Here is a 23,199-nt window from a genome sequence, read left to right on the forward strand (position 1 = left end):
CACTTGGACTGGGAGCATTGGCCAGTTGATCTCCCGGGGGAACTAGAGCCGGCTCTTGAACACTTCACCAAGCTACCCCGCTTGTCGATCCGTATTCACTCTAGTCTTGGACTTCCCAGTGGTTAGTTCATCACCTAACACTAGGTCTAGCCTTCCTGGGCCAAACTGGCTCCACTACAGTCCTCCCCCTTACTATACTTTTGGAGCTCACCAAACCCCCCAGGGTCTGGGAGACGAACGCTTTGGGCTTTCACCCTCTCAGACTTGAACTCGGACTCGGATTCGGATTCGGACTCGGACTCAGACTCGGACTCGGACTCGGGCTTGGGCTTGGTCTCGGCCTCGGCTTTGGTCTCGGTCTCGGTCTCAGTCCCGGTCTTGGTCTCAGTCTCGGTCCCGGTCTTGGTCTCAGTCTCGGTCCCAATCTCGGTCTCGGTCTCGGTCTCGACTTCAGACTCCATCTCGGGTCCTTCTCGAACTCCATCTCGGATTCCATCTCGAGTCCATCTCAGACTCCACCTCAGGTCCTCAGACTCCATCTCGGACTCCATCTCGGGTCCATCTCGGACTCCATCTCAGACTCATCTCGGTCCATCTCGAACTCCATCTTAGTCCATCTCGGACTCCATCTCAGGTCCATCTCGGACTCCATCTCGGGTCCATCTCGGACTCCATCTCGGTCCATCTCGAACTCCATCTCGGGTCCATCTCGGACTCCATCTCGGACTCCATCTCGGGTCCATCTCGGACTCCATCTCAGACTCATCTCGGTCCATCTCGAACTCCATCTCAGTCCATCTCGGACTCCATCTCAGGTCCATCTCGGACTCCATCTCGGGTCCATCTCGGACTCCATCTCGGTCCATCTCGAACTCCATCTCGGGTCCATCTCGGACTCCATCTCGGTCCATCTCGAACTCCATCTCGGGTCCATCTCGGACTCCATCTCGGACTCCATCTCGGGTCCATCTCGGACTCCATCTCAGACTCATCTCGGACTCCATCTCAGGTCCATCTCGGACTCCATCTCGGGTCCATCTCGGACTCCATCTCGGGTCCATCTCGGACTCCATCTCGGACTCCATCTCGGGTCCATCTCGGGTCCATCTTGGACTCCATTTCAGGTCCATCTCGGACTCAATCTCGGGTCCATCTTGGGTCCATCTCGGGTCCACCTCGGACTCTACCTCAGACTCCATCTCGGACTCCACCTTGGACTCCATCTCGGACTCCATCTCGGACTCCACCTCGGACTCCATCTCGAACACTTCCACGTGTCATGTTTTGGTCCTCTTGTGTCCCCTTTTCTAAAGACTCACTCATGGCTCGCCTCATGCTTGTTCTTCGACCCTTCGTTGGGAGTTCCACTCCCACTCTCAACCTTTTCAAGTCGGAGCTTTTAGTCCAAACATGTTACGCTCGTTTAGCTTTCGCTTCAGCCACTACCACGTGGCACCCCTTTGGCTCCACTTTGGGGCTTAGGGATTTGTGTCTCAAACTTGCTTGACAACGGCTCAAAACTCAAAAAGTGGCAAAAAGCTCTATTTCGTGAAAGTGGGATTTATTCAGTAAAATGGGACTAGGTACAAATTTTCAAGTATTTGAAAATGACGTGAAATTATATGTTTTTTGTCCAGGGGCTAGACATATCTGGGGCATGGTGACTAGCGCGGTGACTTTGTGTCTAGACTGAGTCCATCTGGTTGTATAATAAATCTCATTGTCAAGGTGAACAAGCCGAATCTGAAGCTAAAGAAGAGTGATGGCATGCCCGCACACACTATTTGTTTGTTCATTGAGCGTGTGGTGAGCTTTCCAAGATGAACGTCATTCCTATTAGCCAGACATATAACTTAATGGTGAGAACATTTAGATATTATTCAATGTTATCTTTTTCTAACGAATCTAATTGTGAAGGTGTAGCAAGAGGCATTGCTAGTCTGGAGAAGTCATTTAACTCATTTGACCTTTAGTGTATTTTCATGAAACTAAATAACATTCATATTATTAAGGAATTTCTCTAGTACCTTTTTTTACGACATAGAGGCTTGCATTTCTTTCAAAGGTGATTTAGTAAAAGGCCTGAGGGCACATGCCATTCTATTTCTCAGACCGGTATTAAGATATACTAGTGCAAAGGGAAAAAGGTATTTAGTGATCAAGTAAATGGCATGAGGGCACACGCCATTATAAGCCTAAGCGCTAGTGGACACCTCCTTTTTGGTGTCACGCCTCACGCCTCATGCCATCACGCCATGCCATCACGCCTCCTCTGATTCAGATTCGGATTGTTCACCTTGAAATAAAATACATTAGAAACTTAGTAAAGGAATATTAATGAATCTCACCTTGAACCCGGGTTATGAATGCTCTTGCTGCATCTCTTGCATGGTCTGGCAAGCTGATGGTGGCACTCTGCTTCCGCATCCAACCATGCACAACATTATCCACCGATATGCTCATGCTGGGATCCCTTGGATTTAGCACCCTTCTCTTTTCTAGGCAATCCTTCATATATCCGGAACTTGGCTTGAACCACTCCACAGTTACATTGAAGGAGTTAGTTTCCGCGTCCTCCTCTGCATCAGTGATGCAGCGCCCCACCCATATCATTTGTTTTTTATTACTGGGTCTGACAAGCACGACCATTCCTTTGCAGACCTGTACTGGATTGAATGCTGAATCCGGCTTCTTGTTCCTCGGCCCACAATAGTGATGCTCAACATCGTTATCTGTCACTGCATTTCCAGAGTACATTGTTCCGCTACTATCTGGTGCTCTGGTTCTGGCCAAAAGGACTCTTCCAATTCTTCATATACAACCGGCCCATTTTGGATAGCAGATATAATCTTCTCCCAGTATTCGAGCAAAGGCTTGCACCTCTTAAAATAGGATTCTCCACCAAACACCAACCCCCTCTTCCAGAAGGCAATATGCTGTCTAATCTTAGCCACTATACTTTCCTGGTCTTTGAGTCCATCTGGGTGCATCGGCCGTGGGGAACCCTGAGGAATCATAGGTTCCCCAGTTATAGGATCTCTCTTGAAGAGTTCAATGCCATCCACTGGCAGCCACACTGTGTCCCATTCTCTCATCTTGTACCTCATCACTGGAGCACCGTCACGCATGCTGAAATGAAACTGAAGAGGCTTGGAGTGGCCAATCAGCGTTTCGGATCCGTCCCTGATGTAGCCTCTTACAAACCTGTTAAAGTCTGGAACCTCTGTCACAAGTGCAGCTTCAACAGTGCCTTTGATGCAATTTTGGAATTCATCGTAGAGTTGTGGGAGGGTGAGGACATTGGATCGCCAGAGGGACTCTGCCAGGTGACTGAACATGGCATCGACGTCTTCATGAGTGTGCCCAACCATGAGAAAGCCAAGTGTAACCGTTTCAAATATGCCTTTGGCAACAAGCATTGCCAAGTACGCAAAGACGTACATGTTTTTGTTCTCACTGCCAGCATTGTCTGTTTGGAGCAGAAGATGGGGTGGAAGGCCACATCGGCCGCAAGAACTTCCTTGAGATTCTGCTTCGTTTGGATGAGGCTGTGCATTCACCGAGCGACCAACCTCGTCGGAATGGCATGAGGCCTCACGTGATAACCCTACAATCTGACGGCCAACATATTCACTGGGATGGCATGGGGCCCCACGCGATACAGCAAGCCTTTGCTCCTCCTCCAGCTGAACCCTGTATGGGGTTCAATCAACAAGGGCCTTATGCAAGGGTTGGCCGTTCAGCTCAGTCTGCGCACTTTGCAGAGACCTTAAGTGTTTTGCTAGGGACGCAATCATCATGTTTGCACCCCCGCCACCCCATAGAGGTACAAAGAAGTTCCCATAGTTCTGGGCACCATGCCCATGAGCGATTATGCCAAACAGAGACACAGGCAGCTACATGGATGAAGAGATTGCCTTGGGGGCATTATTGAGTCGAGGTAAGCACGTCTTTTTCTGGTCCATTTTGTCGTGGATGATGCAGAGGTAAGAGTCAGGTCTCTTCATGGAGAGAATCTTGTTATGATAATATGCAGTCCTGCAGCTTCTTTGCTCGATGTTGTGGTCGAGCCGCCTTCTAACCAACGTCTCTCGCTCTTGAGCGCTGCAAGAATTCTTCGACAAAGCCATTTTGATAGCAGTGCACTCGTCACACTTTGAAAAGCTGGAGTACTTTCCTATACTCACATCCCTGAACCTGTTGCTCCACAATCTACTAAATCTAGATTGGCTCAGCTTCCTGTAGCCATTACTCTGGAGTTCCCGATTCACATCTTCCAATATGGCCCCCTTGGTATACATGGAAGGGAGAACTCGTTGGGTGTCTCGTGTTCCATCTTCCAAGAGGTGGGTTTTATGTGGTTGCTGCTCGCTACATGTCTCGACAAACCTCTTGAAGATTGCCTCTCCATATACAATATGACCCCTGGTTTTGTGCGTACCGTCGTTCCCATGGACTGCCTGTTGAACCCTTTGTTCCTCGAACTCAGTTTTGATTCTGTAGAATGTGCTTCGAGGGACTCCATAAATGATTCTCCATGCCTTCATACAGACCAAACCCCTCTGGAAGACCATGCCCCCCACCTGATGTTTTGAAGCATCAACAGATGACCGTAATGCCTCATACACAAAATTGCGAGTTGCCTTCCAAGACAATGCCTTGTATCTTGCTCTCTCCTTTTCAATAGCATCCCAATCAGCATGCTGACAGCACCTCCTCTTGCAACAAGCAACTGTCGAGACCATTCGAACCTCCATCGCCATTTTCTGCCTTTTCGGTTCGTTGCTCAGATCCCTTTGGCTGCGCTGTAGGAAGGTCTACTTTCTTTTCCCATGAAGAGATGTTCTGTCATCAGTTGTAGTGGTGTTTGATTGTGAATCCTTCACATTCTCAAACACTAAATGCCTCAATTTCCACCGCACAATGCTTCCAATAGTCAGACTGTTTTCTTCTGTGTCAACAACCTCTAAAATCGCAACTCCAATATCATCCCAGCCCAATTCTTGATTAGCAACTGCATCTCTTGGATCGACAACTGTGGCTAAGCCCTCAGCTACCACCTCCCCCTCGGGGTTGTTTAGAAACACCTTTGCCTGAATCCATGTAGCACGGTTCTTAAGATCCACGGAGGGAACATGCGTCGCACTTGCGCTGTCCCCAACATCTGCTTTCTTCTGTAGATTTTTCAAGGCAACAACAACATTTACCCCGACGACCATCTCTCCTCGTTCAATAGCGACCACATTCCCATCGAAGATAGTCTCTACTGATACAGCAGCATTGCCTTCCCCAAGCCTTTAACAGTGTATAACAAAATTCCGATCCATAAACACAAGGGTCCCTTTTGCAACTCTCTTCCCACCATTCAAAATGTAAACCTTTTCCCCAACCCTGAAGGCCATTCTGAAAGTGCAGAAAAGAAGTTAAGACCATACAAAAAATGATTGGAGAATGGTCTAAATCATAACATACCAAATAGCATGAGGCCACATGCCATTATTCAAACATGCTATTGACACCCACGTGAAATTTCGCATTCACAAAATTGGCATGAGCCCTCATGCCATCTTGATATACACACAGCTGCAGGCAAGTAAAAACATACATGACAATACACTAGCCATGAAATTGCAAGGGCCCAATATGGCATGTGGCCTCATGCCATTTCTAAATGTGGTCCTAAACCATTCCATGGTGAACATACCAGGAAGCACAAGTGTCGAATATCAAGAGGAAGCGGTAGCCACACCAAAGACAGTGCCGCTCGCAACACCGCAACTACTCGTAGCACCGCTCGCAACACCGCAACTGCTTGTAGCGCCGCTCGCACAAACTGCCATTCGCATAAACTGCCGCTCGCAATGGCGCTCGCAATGCCGCAACCGCTTGTAGACGCATAAACCACAGCTCACAACGCCACTTACACAAGCAGCGCTCACTGTGCTCAGCGGAACCAAGAACACGGTGCACAAAAATGATAGACCTAGGAATGAGTTCGAGAATTCAAAAATAACACACGCTTGAATGTCACATCAAATCCTCTGACAAACCAGATCTTATGATTCCTCTGACAAATTTCAAACTGAGTAGCTTCTAGACTTTGCTGTCGGAGGTTGAACTTTGTCATATCATGTCCTTGCCTCGATCCAGCTGTGCCATGTCAGTGATTCGAACTTTGCCATGCCATGTTAGCGATCCGCGCCAAGATTATTCGCCGTGTAAAGGAAAAATTATGCTGTGTGTGTACGTCCATTTATGGCAATATAAGGCCACACGCCATTCAAAGAATAATGCTAGTCAAGCATTTTTTTGTGCATTTTTGGGTTCAAAATTGCATGAGCCCACACGCTATAAAGTTTACCTGTACCAAAAATAGAAACAGCTTTATTTACTTGGGAATTTAAGTGGTTGAGGCATTTTTAAACTTACAAACACATGCCCTACTTACATTCCTTTGGTTGCTTAAAATTCAAAAATATTATAAACCTTTCTTTTTGCATTTTCAATGTTTTCAATTATGGTTTTTGATTTTCGCAGAACCAGCCTAGTAATCTATTTGCATCCCGTCATGTTTATAGCTAGCTTTCGTTTGTCCCCTTCGCTAGCTTGAGATACATTTGCTCGGCATCTGCCTCTTATAGCATTTGCCTAGAAAGGGCATCTTTCTTCACGCAGCATTTGCCACATGTTTAGGGTTAGGGTTTAGGGTTTAGCAATTCAGTAGCTTGATAAACATGCAAATACAGAACTTGATGCAAAATCCTTTGATATTTCACAATGCCCCTAGGACCATAAACACATTTCAATAGAGAGGGTCCTTTCATTTCATAACTCCTTACGTAGATCTTGGTGAAACCAGAGTTAGTGAAGTTGGTTTCTTGTGATCCCGCATCTGATTGTGATGTCCCTTTGCAGTGTCGATGGAAAGGTCAATGCACACCAAACTGTAGAATCTTGGAGCAAAATAACAGTCGGATCTATGGCAAATGCCCCTGAAACATTGTAAGGCTCGTGTGGTCTCATGTGGTGTCCGATTGAGATGCTTCTTTGCAGGGTCATCAAGAAGGACATTGTATACCATTCTGTAAAATCTAGTTGCGATCTAACGGTTGGATCTCTAGGAAACTCAAAACAATCTCGCGCGTGTCAGAATATTCTAGGAATATACTCCTATGTGCTCCTGAAAATGGCATGCGGCCCCACGCCATTCAAGAGATAACGCCAGATGACGCTGAGCATTTTTTGGTGCATTTTTTGGGATCAAAATTGCATGAGCCCACACGCTTGAACGTCACATCAAATCCTCTGACAATTTATTTAGCTGAACATCTGGCATTTTTGGAAATACAAGATGCTTTGGAATATCCAATTATGCATGGTATAAATATAGCGAGGGTATTAAATGATATCCCAATCATGATCTTTCTTTTGGATTTCGCGTGCATGCAGTCCGAGGAATGATGACGTTGCGGATTTCTTTTTAGATTTCACGCATGCGCGCGGCGATCCAGAAATTAATGGTGGCGCCCAAGTCCGAGGAATGATGACGTGGCGGGATTACCAACCGTCGTGACATTTCGCGCGTGTGAGGTTAGGTTTTGCATTTTGCTTCGTACTCGCGCTCGCATCGCGCTCCCACTCGCGTTCCCACTTCTCTACAGGTTTCTCGTGTGCATCGGCGTCCACTCGCGCTTGCATCACACTCGCGCTCGCATCGCGCTCGTGTGCATCGGCGTCCACTTCAAGACACACCCAGTTTGTAACTTCGCCGCCAACTCCGCTGCCCACTCCGCCACCCACAATCAGCCCACTTGGCGTCCCGGGAGATTTCAGCGCCACTCTCCAACTGTAAGTGGCAGAGTAGCCTTGCTGCTACGATCCGCTGCACACACAGTGCACATTCGCCAGCGAGTCCGGTTGTCACGCCTCCATTCGGCTTCAAATGGTAAGTCTTTTAGGCCAAGTAGAAAATGGCATGAGGCCACATGCCATTCAGTAGCAACATTGGCATGCACCGATTGGGCTCTCGAGTGCAGTCCGGTTACAGATGGCGTGTAGCCTCACGCCATCTTAGGATGCAGCCTCAAGACATCTGATGCAGTGGTGAATGGCGTGTGGCCTCACGTTATTTCCAGCTGCTAGTTTTTCATCTGTCAGCTCTAATTGTTGTGCATTTCTGAACAGGCGAGGAATTGCGTTCTTCTTCCAGCCACTGTCAATGTGGATGTAGAGAAGGGGGAGGAGCTCACCAGTTGGACTTTCGGGATGGAAGGCGAGGATCTGAGGCTGTACAACACAGATGGTGGGAGAAAAGAATGCATGGGGATCCTCATCCAAGTGACAGACACTCCATGCAGTTCCATGCAAGAATATGGACTGGCACTTGTGGTAGAGACAGCGTTTGCCTTCAAGATCCACCTTGCACATCCTAGCGGCTTCCCGGAGGGGGGCAGCGGCTATGAGGAATTCCTAGAGGGAGCTAGAGAGAGGTTGTCCAGGAGGCCCACAATTTCAAAGACGTTGCGGGTCTATGAAGATCACATGGAATCCACGGACCTCACCTACGGCGATGTTCAAAAACTATATTTCAACATTGAGCCGTTGAGAGTGCCTCCAGTTCGCGAAGCGAAGGGGAAGGGGGTCGATCTGGAAACTACCCCGAAGCAGAAAAGGGTGGTCAAGCTCAAGCCGACGTCCGACTCTCCTCCAAAAAAGAAGCTACTCGGTGATGCCATTGCCTCGGGTTCGAACACTACACCCACCAAAAAGAAGAGCCGCAAAGAGCAGAAAGAGCAAGAAGAGGCAGCAAAAATCGTCGCAGATAATAGTACTTGTTACTATTCCAACAAAGTATATACAATCGACGTGAGCCGTATCGACATCCAAAGCAAATACAACCACAGGCTAGTATCTGATGAGTGGGTGGAGAAACTGAAGCAGAAGATGCTGGCAAGTTCAGTAACACCCGACATCGCAGACGTGATCCCCTACTACCGAACAATGAAGGGCGAGACGAGGTTTCCAGACTTGATCAATAGGAAGGTGTTGGACGATCAGAACATCCGGTTCTATGCCGTCTCCGGGCAGCATTCTAGCTTGGCGATGCAAGAGATAGTTGTGGATATTATGGTGGGCGAGGAGGTGAAGAAAGTCTTCAAGACAAGAGTTGTCCGCCTGATAAAAGGCAACTTGCCCCTCCGATCTATCATATACATCTCCCACGCGCAGAATGTCAAGCAAGAAATGTGCTACAAATCGGGTCTGCACGAGACATTGGCACGAACACGGAAGCTCTAGGTTCAACTAAAGAAGCCACAAAAACTAGGACAAGGACGTGCACTAGCAACTAGCGCCTAGCAGGTAAGCCTCGTTGCATGTGGCATAGCATGTGGCCTCACGCCATTTCCATTGCAGGAATTCTCGAGTCTTCTCTCGAAAACACTGGGGGTCAATGACACACTCAGCATCCATAACATTCTACTCGCGACAAAAGTTGTTTTTGACAAATGGGTAGATGTGTTGAGGAGGTACCATGACGGGGAGTTGCCAAACTCAATGGGTGTGGAGGACGGCCGGAAGCCCAATGATTTGAAGCTCAACGCCTTGCGTTTCTCGCGGTCTCTAGACGACGACGACCTTCTGACAGTGGCTAATGCTCTTCTACGTGGTGAGGTAGTCTTCAACAAGACCAAAATGACTCCCGGCCATATTGTGACATACGAGGACTTGTGCATGACTCTGAGAGCTCGTGCGCTATTGAAGGATTGGATCTTCGAGCAAGTGGCCGTGGAGAGGGTGAGCATCGACACCATGCAAGAGATGATGGAAGCACTGGATTTGTCAAATGAAGACATCGACGAGTACATGAAGGGGGCCCCCAAGTTCATCGATCTACTGCGGGATGCCACGAAAAGTAAAGCTGAGAAGTTGGATCAGTATCCAAATTTCATTAAGAGTGATGTCGACCGCCGGCTTCAGAAACAGCTCGACCCCACAGCAGAGGCCTATCGAGAACCTTACCGGGTATGCTTGAATTCGGATGAGGATCAAAGGTGGAGGAGCATCGTTTCCCGCGGAGATGAGCAGGTCAAGAACATCTTTTGTGTGATAGACTTCACAAACGAGGAGATCACTCATGCAGACGAAGTCAGCTCCATCATTAACTTAATGGTGGGACTTGCGGAGGTGGAATCTTCAGTCCACTATATGATCTACGACTCCGAATCCTATCATAAGTTCTGGAAGGCCTTGAACGAGGTGAAGGCTCGGTTGAAAGGCAAGGAGATGCGGGAGATCCATGGGATAATGGCTAAGAAGAAGATACCGATGAATGTCCGCATCTTCACACTCGCCCTTGTTATTAGTCCTGCAGCAGAGTGGGACTGGAGTGACTTCCCAGCTTCGTTCGACAAGGCCAATCGAATTGATCTGAGGGAGGTCAATTTACCCGTGCCTGAGGAACTGAAGACGGGTATGGAGCTTTCGAATCCAAAGAAAGCTCCAGGTGCAGCATGGGAAATGCTCAGCTGGGTCTTCAACGCAATAGCGGGTGGGTCACCTGCTTCCGACTCCAAGGGCAAATGCGTTGTCGAGTACAACTGCGGCGGACTATTTTTTCGAGCCGCACTACTTAAGGGTGTCCCGTGTGTTGCGGTGACAAACTCCATTGAAGAGGTGACTTCAATGGAGCATATAATTACAGTTGCCAAAGAAAAATAGTATCTTCTCTGCAAACCTGGTGAGTACGCACTTTAAGTTTAAATGTTATCTCACAAGCTCTGTATGCAGGAGCGTGGCCACCCCCAAATGCTGAAACGGCGTTAACAGCTACTGTTGAAGATACCCATGTTGGGCCGAGCTCACAACTTGCACAAGGTAAGGTCATGTGAGGCCTCACGCCATTTTGATTATAGATCGTTGTGAATATTCAGACACGAGGACTGAAAAGCGCACTGGTGGTGCGTCGAAGAAGGACAAACAGACAAGCAATAGGAAAAAAGGAGGTACAAATTATATTTGCAATGGCATGTGGTCTCATGCCATTCCTTGCAGGAGACACTTCTTCAAAGGCAAAACAGGCAAGCACCAGCCAAGCTCAAACTGACAGTGGTCATAAAAAGGGAAAGCACGTTGGACAGTCGTCGGGATCAGAGGCGTTTGATTCGGAAAGGAAGAAGGGCAATGAAAAGATGATAAGTAATGCCTCGCGGTTATGGCGTGTGTGCTCATGCCATTCATTGCAGATCAAGGGCTAAGTGAAAGCAGGCAGTCACCACCTCCTGACTCAGATTCCTATGGCAGACTCCCCTTCCCCAATCTCAATGGAGAGGTACAATGGATGAGGGATGCTTTTCAAGTCAGGGCCACGTTTTTCTCATCTCGTCGTCTTCAAAGGGTGCAAGAACGTGTAGAAACCATGTTAAGACAGTCAGGTGAGGATACGGTCCTAGGTCACGCACTAAAATAGGCTATGGATGTCTTGTATTTTGAGATGGAGACTCGGCCAGATGATTTTCCCAAGATGGTCCTGGAAGAACAAGCCATCTAGCCTGAGCAGCCTATGGAAGAAATGCAGGAGGGGGATGAGGAGCCAGAGAAAGATAATGAGCAGGAAGAGCAGAAGGACGAAGAGGAGGACAAAGAAGAGGAGGACAAAGAAGAGGAGGACGAAGAGGACTTGGATGGTCCTCACAATGGTGACGATCACAATAACGACGACGACGATGATGACGACGATGGCCAGCCTGAGGTGGCCAAAGAGCAGCAGAGGAAGGTCATACAAGACAAACCATCAGGTAAATAATAGTACATCCATTCCTAACCTTTTACCATTTCTAACATTGTCCATGTAGGTCGTAGAGCAAATGGTAAGTAGAGATTATTCAGTTGAATTAAGATACAAACTCTAGCCTTTAGTGTCGAGGAAGGATAGTGCCAAGCAAGGGTCGAAACATATGTCCAATCCTTCAGAATCAGCAGTACGCCCAAGTGATATCGGTCCTAGTTCCTCAATAGCAATTGATGGTAAATATAGTATAGTCAATTCAATGTGCTAATGAGTTTGTTTTTAGTAGCACGGGAGGATACCATCTCAATCGAAGGGAGATATTTGGACATGCATATGGATCCGCCAGTGGACTCTACTTGCCTGCAAGAGTCATCAGAGCTGGTGGAGGCTACTATCCATATCAATGCCAAGCAAGCTGACCACGCTCCACTTGATGCTGCCCATACCACTGAGTCAATCTTGTCCACGTATCCAACTAACAGTGACCAGGCGCCATTGGACCCGCATGAGGCCGCCCCAGCCGCCGAGCCGGTCGTATCCTCATTTCCAACGGACTCAACGTGTGCCCAATCGTCTGACTACGCGCCGTTGGAACCTCCCTACACCGCCCCTGCTGCCTGTTCGGTCATGTCCACTTTGCCAACGGAGGCACCAACTGAAATGGCGTGTGATCACACGCCATCAGAACCACCCCATGCCACTGTTGAGCCAGTTGTACCAGAGTCTACAGCTAAAATGGCATGTGCCCACACGCCATCGGATGCGATTGACCCCACATTGCAGAGGAGAGTATTTCCGCCCTTCACATTTCCTCGACCAAAACCCTCTCAACGACCATCAGGAGCACCATTCGCTAATATTGTAGATGGTAAAATTGACTTGTACCATTTTTTATGCTGACGCATTTCATTTCAGAGTCACGGCGAAGGTACTGTATCATTTTTGATCTGAACGGTGTCCTTTTCTCCCATGAGTGTGGCTCGTCCTCGAATGTCATTGCACCCTCCAAAGCCTGCGGTCGCAAGTTGGTCAAAAGAGATAGATTCACATTAATCACACGGGAGAAACTGCGGGATCTAATAATGACCATGCGACACTTAAAACAGAGGGCCGGGTTCAATTTGCAATTGGGAGTTTGGACATCCATGATGCGCCACAATGCATTAACGTTGCTACAGATGATGCACGATCAGACGCGAGTAATATTACCATTTGACTTTCTCCTAACGCAGGAGGATTGCTTGACTATGGTCCATGTGAGGGGTAGCAAGCCCATCTTCGTCAAGCCAGAGGCTGTAGTGATGAACCGGACTGCTAGCTCAAGTGAAATCCTCATCATCGATGACTCGCCGATTAAAACTGTAGCGAACACGCACATATATGCAGTGCACCCCATCTCTTGCAGTATGGAAACTAGGGAGAAGAAACCGTATGTTCTGGGGGACCTTGCAAAACGGCTTGGAGCGATGGTGATAGAGAACCGGCCAGTCCAGGAGGTGGCTGTAGAAATCAACCAAATGGCAGATGGAACGGTATATCATAAGCCATTTGATCGGACAGACACCAGTCATCATTTATGGCATGTATATTGTCTAGCCAAGCACTATCCGCATCTCCATAATCTGCTCAACCGGATGGGTTCTTCGACCACTGAACATGAGCGTGGACGTATTAGAGAAGAGATGGCATTACTATTGGGTTTAAATCCTGATAGTGTGGAGAGTGATGAAATTCCAAGATTATTGTATAGGCATTGGAGGCAAAAAATAACAGTCTGAGATGGCATGTATTTATTTAAAAATGTAACTTATTATGGCATGGGGTTCCATGCCATTGTATTAATATTAAAAGACAATTCTTTGAGAGGATTTGCATTATACTAAAAGTGTTACAGCATGTTATTGGAAGTCTACGAAGTTGTTTTATTAATAAGGGGAAAGTAAAGATTGAATGGGGACTTGGGCTCCACCTAGACTCGGAGCAACTGAGCCAATATTAAAAGGATGGAAAGAAATTGGACGATGATGACAAGGAGAAGAGAGAGGTGAAGCAGTGGCAAGGGGAGGAGAAGTGATTGAGTAGACATTTCCTTGTTTAAAATAAAATGGCATGTGCCTCAATGCAGTTGAATTTTGTTATATTTATATACTATATAAAGGTTTGGAAACCTTATTTTACAAGTGGGATAATGATAATTCCCACTTTAACGAAATAGAGCTTCAAAGTACTCAAGATTTTTGTGATCTGTCCAGACCGTTATTTGATGGCTTGCCCCCTCCAAGAAACAATACCACTCTCCAAAGGAATCCACGATGGCAAGGACTCCTTGTCATGGATTTCGTAGTTGATCTCCGCAAGCTGGAATTTCCGAGAATGGAAAGCGACCGGATGAAATTCTTAATCCGCTCCAAGTTGAGACAACACAGCACCAATGGCAAAGTCGGAGGCGTTCACCTTGATGAAGAAAGGTTGTGAGGGATTAGTGTGGATCAAGACGGGAGCAGAACTGAAGGCTGCCTTGAGTGTGTCGAAGGCCTACTGGGCAGCAGTAGACCAAGAGAAGGGAACATCCTTGCGAGTGAGATGCATGAGAGGAAGGACAATGTTGGAGTAGTGAGCAATGAATTTGTGGTAAAAGTTGGCAAAGCCAAGGAAAACCTGAACGTCCGACATTGATTGTGGAAGCTCCCATTCAAGAATAGTCTTGACTTTGGCAAGATCCATCATGATACCCTCAGGAGTGATAATGTACCTAAAGAACTCCACAAACTCATGATTGAAGGAACATTTCTCAAGCTTCGCATATAGGCCATGTTCCCGCAGCTTCACCAGCACCTTGCGCACATGCTCGTCATGCTCCTCATGAGTTTTTGAGTAGATGAGGATGTCATCGAGGTAGATGATCACCATCTGATCAAGAAACTCTTGAAAAATGTCATTTGCCATATATTGGAAAACTGCTAGAGCATTTATCAAGCCAAACGGCATGACAGTGTACTCGAAGTGGCCATAGCGGATTTGGAACACAATTTTCCATTCATCTCTAGGCCGGATCTGGATCAAGTTGTATGCTCCATGGAGGTCAATCTTGGTGAAAAAGTGGGCACCGCCAAAGTGTTCCAATAGGTTTGAAATCAGGAGCAACGGATAACAGTTCCGAACAATCACCTTATTCAAACCTTGGTAGTCGATAACTAACTGCAAACTCCCATCCTTCTTCTTGACAAAGAAGACAAGCGCTCCAACTGGGGATTGTGTGAATGATGAATGTACCCTGAGGCAAGGTTCTTGTCCACATACTCTTTGAGGGCTTTAAGCTCGGACAGGGATAATTCGTAGATAGGCCCCCACGGAGGTGATGCTCCTTCCTGTAAATCAATGGGACAGTCGTAAGGCTAATGAATAGGCAGTACACTAGCTTTTTTCTTGTCAAACACATCCCCAAAATCATGATACTTCTCAGCCGTGTTACGAACATGGCCGGGATCCCGGTCGTGTTCACCGTGTTTCACGAACACGGCCATGGGTCGTGTTCCCACGGCCGTGTTCGTGAACAGTGGTCCGTGTTACTAACACGGACCGTGATCCCGGCGACCACGGCCGGGATCACAGTCCGTGTTAGTAACATGGACCACTGTTCAGAATATTCTCGTGCAGAATATTCTGGTTTTAGGGCGCACGGCATCACACGACAATCCAGCCAGGGCGCACCATTTCAGGGCACAGTAGCAGCAATCCAAGGCAAACAAGCATGGCGCAGCAATCCAGCATATTGTGAAAGCATCCTTCTTCGCGATGGTGGGATGAGGTAAGTGTTCTTGAGAGCAGGGGGCATGGCCACAAATTATGGTCATGCAAATACTGCCCAATGGTGAACAAACTGAGTGGTGTTGATCGTGTGCGAGCTCATCTATTAGGAGAAGGCCCAGGCAGCAAGGATATTGTGAGTTGTCCTCTCATCCCAGGTAACAAGAAAGCGGATCTGCTCAATATGCAAAAGGTTATTGATTCCGAGAAAGGGGCAAGGGGGAAGAAACGGCCGAATGAATCTGGTGGTGCTTCTGTCCAAGGATTTCCACTGGTGGTATCATCCCAGTCAAGTGGAAGTGGCTGCAGTTCCCTATTTTTTAGCAAACAGAGTCAAGTCCATATTGTTGATTCGATGGATCCTGAGCGGAAGAACCGAGTTGATGTGGCTATCGGAAGATTTTTCTGGAATGAACACATTCCATTTGTCAAGGCTCGGTCACCTTACTTCCTCAACATGATACAGGAAGTTGCCAGGCATGGTGTGCCTTATGCACCACCAAAATATGATGATCTCCGGGATAAGCTTTTGGTGAAAGAGAAACGATTCATTGACATTGAGATGGCGTCCTTGAGGAAGCAGTGGGAGCAGAGGGGTGCAACCATATGCGCAGACGGGTGGGCAGATAGGAGGAATCGGCATATCATGGGGCTTGTGGCATATAGTCAAGGACAAGGAGCTTTTTTGAAGGCTATCGACATTTCCTTAAGAGGAAAAACAGCTGAAAATACTCTGCGCTGCTGGGAAGAAGGCATTAACATTGTAGGTGCAGAGAATGTTATCATGGTTGTGACCGATGGGGAAAATGCAAACAGAGCAGCAGCAGCACTTTTGCAACAGAGGTACCCGAAAATTCAATGGGCAGCATGTTTTGCCCATTGCTTGAACAATGCCTTGAAAGACTTCGGTGTACTTCCATGGATGGCAACACTTCTGGAGCGTGGAAAGTCTTTGGTGATCTTCGTTAGAAACCACTCTCATATAGTGGCACTGCTGGCGGAGTTTACTCACAAGCGATTGCTGCGTTATTGTGATACCAGGTTTGGCTACAACTTCATTATGATGGAGAGGCTGGTGGAGCTCTGAGAAGCTTTACAACAGATGTTCGTATGCCCTGCGTATAGAGCAAGGCCTGAGTCGAAGTCGAGAGCAGGAAGGGACAGTTATGCAACGGTTTTTGATGACAATTTCTGGCAACAGGTTAAGGACATGCTAGAGGTGTCCAAGGATGTTATGCTGCTTCTTCATGTTGTGGACGGTGATATACCTGCGATTGGAAAGATATATGAGTGCATGAACAGGTTGGATGCAAGTTTAGAGGAAGGACAGTCGGATTATGGCAGGTACAGGGAACTTCATCAGATCATGTCTAATAGGTGGCATGAGTATCACTCACTCATGCACTCGGTGGCGTACATGTTGGACCCCGAGTTTCAGGAGTATGAAAAACATGCTAACAAAGAGGTCATGAAGGACTGGAATGCTTATCTGCTAGCCATGTTTACATCCAGTGAGAGGGATGTGATACGTGATGAGCTTTTAACTTACCGGAGGATAGGAGGCATTTTCAACTCATATGATGCTAAGGCTGATCGCACTAAGAGGGGAGCTGTACGTTGGTGGGAGGACTATGGTTATGAAACTCTAGCTCTTCAGAAGTTGGCCATTCGAGTTCTAAGTCGGGCATGCTCATCGTCCTCGGTGGAGAGATTGTTCAGTACTTTCGAGCATGTTTCTTCAAAAAAGAGGAACAGACTTACCATGGACAGGACAGCGGATCTGGTTTTTGTGGCTTGTAACACCAGGTTGTTAACTTGCAAAAATGATCGTGATTACGACAAGTTTGTAAGCTACAAAGTCCTGGAGACAGTTCCTCATCCTGAAGACAAGCTTGAGTCAGGACAGGAAGAGGAAGATGGAGATGATGTCGAAGATCGTGAGGTCGAAGATCATGAGGTTCAAGATGACGATGAGATGTAGGATATTTGAGTAGTTTAAAAGTGTGAAGTAGTTTATGTGCAAATAAAAATATTAAGAATAATATAATAAAATATAGCATATTCCTATAATAATATAATAAGAAATAGAATATAATTTTTAAATAACATATTCTTAGAATATTCAGTAGAATATTCGTGAGCCATCGTGGGCCGTGATCGTGTTCCGTGTTCGGGTTCCTGAAATCTGAGGCTCGTGTTCGTGTTCCGTGTTCATATTCGTAACTATGCTTCTCAGGAAGACTAATAGGAGAAATATGCACAGCAAAAAGGTAAACAAATTCTTTGTGAAGGAGTTCTTTCATAGTGATTGTGGAGATAGGAGAGGGCGTACGACTGAATAGAATGATGAGACGAGGATACTGTCCAATGTAAGATGGAAGAGAGGGGAAAGAAGAGGGTGAAAACTTCGTAAAGTCAGGAATAAAACCCTAATTTGAGTTTAGGGAACTTTTCCTGATTCAGACTCGATGAACAGTAGCGGAAGACATGGGAGATAGTGACGTGGGAGAGACAAGCTATAATTCCTTCCAACAAATCTGAGGCTAGTACAGTTGGAACCAAGGAAGGCTGAGCACCATAAAGGAGGACTTGCTATTGATGATGTTGAAGGCGATATCAGTGATGGTGGACCCAATGTGTACTCAAACGAGCAACGTTTCCCTAATTCCAGAAGATGGAGACACAAAATGCCTGCCAATGCCTTCAACCCTCATATCCTATATGGTAGGAGAAAGAGGAACGTGATATCGGGCACCAAAATCCTTGTCCATGAAGCAGGAAGTTGCACCCAAGTCCAATAGCGCCAGAGCCTTGAGTCCTGATTGTCCAGTGAAAGGAAGCAGACATGGGATGCGAAATTTTTGGGAATTGGTGGTGGCTTTGATGAAAGGTGGTGAGGAGCTTGATAAAGAAGAAAAGTGATTTTTATGTGGGGAGTCCAAATAAACAGCCCTACTCTGTTTGGACAGGGCCATTTCCCGACTGCAACAGAGGTGGATCTTCAGGCAGAGTGAACTCAAGCAGTTGGAGAGGCTTCTTGGGACACACAGCTACTTTGTGATTAAAATCAACATAGTAGAGGCAAAGATTATGAGATACTCAACGTTGCTTCTCAGTAGGACTCAACTTCCCTCTAATGAGTCCGGGAGTACCAAAGATATCCATCGAGACTGGAGCAGTAGGTTCAGGAGTATGCCTCAAAGACTCAAGCTGGGATTCCTGAGTTTGGGACGGGAAAACGGCGGCGCGGCGACTTTCATGACGACGTTCAAAGAGACGATTGTCGCATCGAATAGCTTTGTTGATGGTGTTCGATAGGTCCATGGGATCCTCCATGGTGAGCAACAAATCCTTGACATCGTTGTTGAGGCCGAAACAAAATTGATCAATCAGGGCCCGCTCATTGTAGCGCACCTTATCTCTCCCCCCTTAAGCCAACTGGAAAAGGGGCAATTGCTTGATGAGAGAGCCCTTAGTGGCTATTTTATCCCCATTTATCCCCCAAGGTTCCAAGGATCCACGGTGACAGTATATCCAAATCTCATCCCATGATCACATGCACTACACTCACCCCCCCTTCAAAGATGTCAATGTCCTCATTGACTATTGACTAACAACCCCTACTGAGCCAAGGGGAACCAGCACCTCCATTTCCGCACTTAATCTACCAATCCTTCCATTGTGTAGACCAGCTATTCCATGTGAGGCAACTAGTCATCCACCCGTACCGCAGTCCCACGGTGGATGCCCAATATGTACGATTTCAAATTTAGGGGTAGGAATATACCTTGCTCAAGGGTATATTATACTTTTAAGTAGCCACTAATCAATGAGAATCGAACCCGTGCCATTTGCTCCGATACCAACTGTAGCGCACCTTATCTCTCTCCCCTTAAGCCAACTGAAAAAGGGGCAATTGCTTGATGAGAGAGCCCTTAGTGGCTATTTTATCCCCATTTATCCCCTAAGGTTCCAAGGATCCACGGTGACAGTATATCCAAATCTCATCCCATGATAACATGCGCTACACTCATCCCACTAAGTGTCCAAGGCAAAGAGTTGGAACTCCACAACATAGATCAAGGCAGGACGAGACCTTTGAGAGAGACGTCTCATCTTTGTGGTGGCAGCCCGAACTCGATCCATCTTACCAAAACATGCTTCAAGTTTTTTTTTGAACAACTGAAGATCCATCAGCTCCGGAACCATGACCCCTTTCATGCTCTTCTCTAGAAGAAGAGAAAACCATGACAAAGCTGCACCTTTGCACAATGTCCCGATCGCGCCAATTTTAGACTTGGGAGTGGGGTACCGCCGATATTGAACTGCGAAGATCAGCTCCATCTGGTTCAAGAATCCGTGAAGCTTCGAACACTTGCCTGAGAACTTCGCCGGGAAACTCACCTTCGGTTCAGGAACTCTGCTTTGTCCTTGAGCCAAAAGTGAAGCAAGCTCCTATTGCATGTGAAGAAAGGTCACCTTTAGCTCGGTATTCTCACACTGGATTTTTGCAAGGACTTCAACAAAGAAATCAGGATGGGTTGGAGACTCCATTGTCAAAGAAGAAAGAAAAAGGGGGAAAACGTCAAAGGCAGTCAAACAATCAAAACGAGCTAAAGCAAAAGCAAAAACCACAATCTGAATCAAACTGTCAAGACCCCCAACAAGATCAAGACTAGAAAATGCAAAAGACAAAGAGAAAAGCTAATGAAAACGAAGAAGAAGCCTTAGACTGATGTTGATTCAGATTGTGGAGAAATGGAATAAGGTTAACCTATATATATTATAGGTTGATGAAACTTCACCACTCTTGGATCGAGGACGGCCTAAATATAGTTGAGGTTGAGGAGGCGCCAAGTCATCATCAAGAATGTGGTTCGAGACTCAGGAATCGTACAGGAAATCAGAGAGTCAGGAATAGGGAAGTGTCTCGAGAGTCAGGAATAGGGAAGTGTCTAAAGAGTCAGGAATATGGTCTATGGGTCAGGAATCCGGCGAGAGTCAGGAATGTGGCAAGAATTAGGGGATTCCTGACAGAATGTGTAGGATAGCATTGTGTCAGTCAGGAAGATGATGATGACATGCTGAATTAGAGGCATGAGAGTAAGTTGCCAGCTCTAATTGCAATAGGGGATGTGCAGAGTGATAGAGATGTGGGAACTTTGCTATATAGAGCTTGAATAGGGTATTCCTTGAGTATCTTAAGTGTCAAGACCCCCAACAAGATCAAGACTAGAAAATGCAAAAGACAAAGAGAAAAGATAGTGAATAACAAAGAAGAGGCCTTAGACTGGTGTTGATTCAGATTGTGGAAAAATGGAACAAGGCTAACCTATATATACTATAGGTTGATGAAGCTCCACCACTCTTAGATCGAGGACGGCCTAAATATAGCTGAGGTCGAGGAGGCGCCACATCATCATCAGGAATTTAGCTCGAGACTCAAGAATCGTACAGGAAGTCAGAGAGTCAGGAATAGGGAAGTGTCTTGAGAGTCAGGAATGTGGTCTGCAGTCAGGAATCCAGTGAGAGTCAGGAATGTGGCAAGAATTGGGGGATTTCTTATAGCACCCCCTCCTCAAGAACGAGAGGAACGAGGACGTGAACGTGAACGAAGAGGAGGATGAGATGAGTGGCAAGGGATGGGAGATGGAGAAAAAGAATGGGGACTGGGATGAGAAGGATAGCGGCGGTGGAAGTCCTGAACAAGGTCAGAAGAATGAATCAGGTTGTCTGCAGGTTCCCAAGTGCGTTCCTCATGTCCATAACCCTTCCAATCGACCAGATAGTAGAGTTTAGACCGTGAAATCTTGGAATCAAGGATGTCCTGAACCTCGTACTCAGACCCATCCTCGAGCTGCACTGGTGGAGGCGGAGGAATGACCCGATTTGGAATAGGACTGGGAATATAAGGCTCAAGGAGAGAGGAGTGAAAAACGGGGTGAATTTGATATGAGGAAGGAAGTGCAAGGTGATAAGTGACAGGATTAATGATGGCAGTGATAGGGAATGGACCAAGGCATTTGAAATCAAGTTTTGGACAGGGCCTGGTGGTGGAGATATTTCTCCTGAGGAGCTAGACTTTATCCCCGATATTGTAAGGGGGACAATCCTGACGATGGATATTGGCAAATGTTTTGTGAGATTCCTGAGCACGATGGAGATGGAAGGAGATGGAGTTGTTGATTTCCTGGAGGTTGGAGACAAATGCCTCAGAGCAGAGATTTGAACAAGAGGAGTCGGATGGAGAAGGAAGTGAGAGATTAAATCGAGGATTTCGACCAGAGTTCGCAAAGAAGGGGGAAACTTGAAGAGCGGAGTGAATAGAGTTGTTATAGGAGAACTCAACAAGGGGAAGGATATCAAACCAGTTATCCTGATGATAGTTGATGAAGCACCTCAAGAATTGTTCTAACGTCTGAATCGTTCACTCGGACTGTCCATCAGTTTGAGGATGATACGCTAAGGAGAGGTTGGCCTTCACTCCTAGCAGTTGCAAAAACCGTTGCCAGAAATGAGAGATGAACTGAGGTCCCCGATACGAAACCACATCTGCAGAAATCCCATGAAGTTGGAAAATTTCCATGAATACCAGTTTTGCCATGTCCTCGCCCGAAAACTCCTTGGTACATGGCAGGAAGTGCACCATCTTTGTGAAGCGATCCACCACAACTAAAATGCTATTGAAGCCTCCAGAACTGGGAAGATCACTCAAGAAATCCATGGAGATGGATTCCCAAGGACTTGAAGGGACCGGGAGGGATCGAAGCAAACCTGAAGGAAGGTGGCGAGGTACCTTATTCTGAGCGCAAGTGTCACAGGAGGTAACAAAGGCTTTGATGTAGTCGTCCATGTGAGGCCACCAAAAATCCCGTGCAACCAGCTCATAGGTTTTTGCAATGCCGAAGTGACCAGCAGTCGGGCTATCGTGGCATGCCATTAGAACCAACCTTCGAGCATCACCTTCAGGAACGTAAAGTTGCTCCCCATGGTACAATAAGCCATCTAAGAACTCGAACTCGTCAAATCGCCGGCAGTTGGGAGTCACTGGGTGTCCAGCCTGAAGATGGGGGAAAATGTCGTTGGCGAGATCATCTGATTGAAGATCGTTTCTGATCGCATCCATCAAGGAGGAGTCCTAAGGGGCTAGGGAAATTGCCATAACTTGAAGCCGATCAGGACCGAGGATAACTTGATCTTGTTGATCGAAGGCAAGATTACCAGGCCTAAGACTGAGATAGAAGCGCCTTCAAAGAGCATCAGGAAGGCCTTGAAGCTTTCCAGGTCTGTACTTGATAACAAAGTCAAACCGACTCAGGAATTTTGCCCACCTTGCTTGACGACGGCTCAAAACTCGGGAAGTGGCAAAGTACTCGAGATTTTTGTGATCCATCCAGACCGTTGTTTGATGGCCTACCCCCTCCAAGAATCGACGCCACTCTCCAAAGGAATCCACAATAGCAAGGAGCTCCTTGTCGTGGATTTCATAATTGATCTCCACCGGCTGGAATTTCCGAGAATGGAAAGCGACCAGATGAAGTTCTTGATCTGCTCCGAGTTGAGATAGCACAGCACTAATGGCAAAGTCGGAGGCGTCAGCCTTG

The 23,199-nt window shown here is 47.0% G+C and overlaps 2 protein-coding genes across 2 annotated transcripts; both read left to right on the forward strand.

Annotated features, from left to right (window-relative positions):
* The first annotated feature begins 15,656 nt into the window (after nucleotides 1-15,656).
* On the forward strand, nucleotides 15,657-16,682 carry LOC112349744. Its single transcript, XM_024684698.1, has one exon. It carries the CDS (start codon nucleotides 15,657-15,659, stop codon nucleotides 16,680-16,682), a length of 1,026 nt encoding a protein of 341 aa, XP_024540466.1.
* A 15-nt stretch (nucleotides 16,683-16,697) lies between these two features.
* LOC112349745 lies at nucleotides 16,698-17,576 on the forward strand. Its single transcript, XM_024684699.1, has one exon. It carries the CDS (start codon nucleotides 16,698-16,700, stop codon nucleotides 17,574-17,576), a length of 879 nt encoding a protein of 292 aa, XP_024540467.1.
* The last annotated feature ends 5,623 nt before the right edge of the window (nucleotides 17,577-23,199 follow it).

Source organism: Selaginella moellendorffii, unplaced genomic scaffold, assembly GCF_000143415.4.
Source record: "Selaginella moellendorffii unplaced genomic scaffold, v1.0 SELMOscaffold_42, whole genome shotgun sequence".
NCBI lineage: Eukaryota > Viridiplantae > Streptophyta > Lycopodiopsida > Selaginellales > Selaginellaceae > Selaginella > Selaginella moellendorffii.

Coding starts and splice junctions, on each gene's coding strand:
- LOC112349744 (XM_024684698.1), top strand. CDS start 15,657: ATGGTGAACAAACTGAGTGGTGTTGATCGTGTGCGAGCTCATCTATTA.
- LOC112349745 (XM_024684699.1), top strand. CDS start 16,698: ATGTTCGTATGCCCTGCGTATAGAGCAAGGCCTGAGTCGAAGTCGAGA.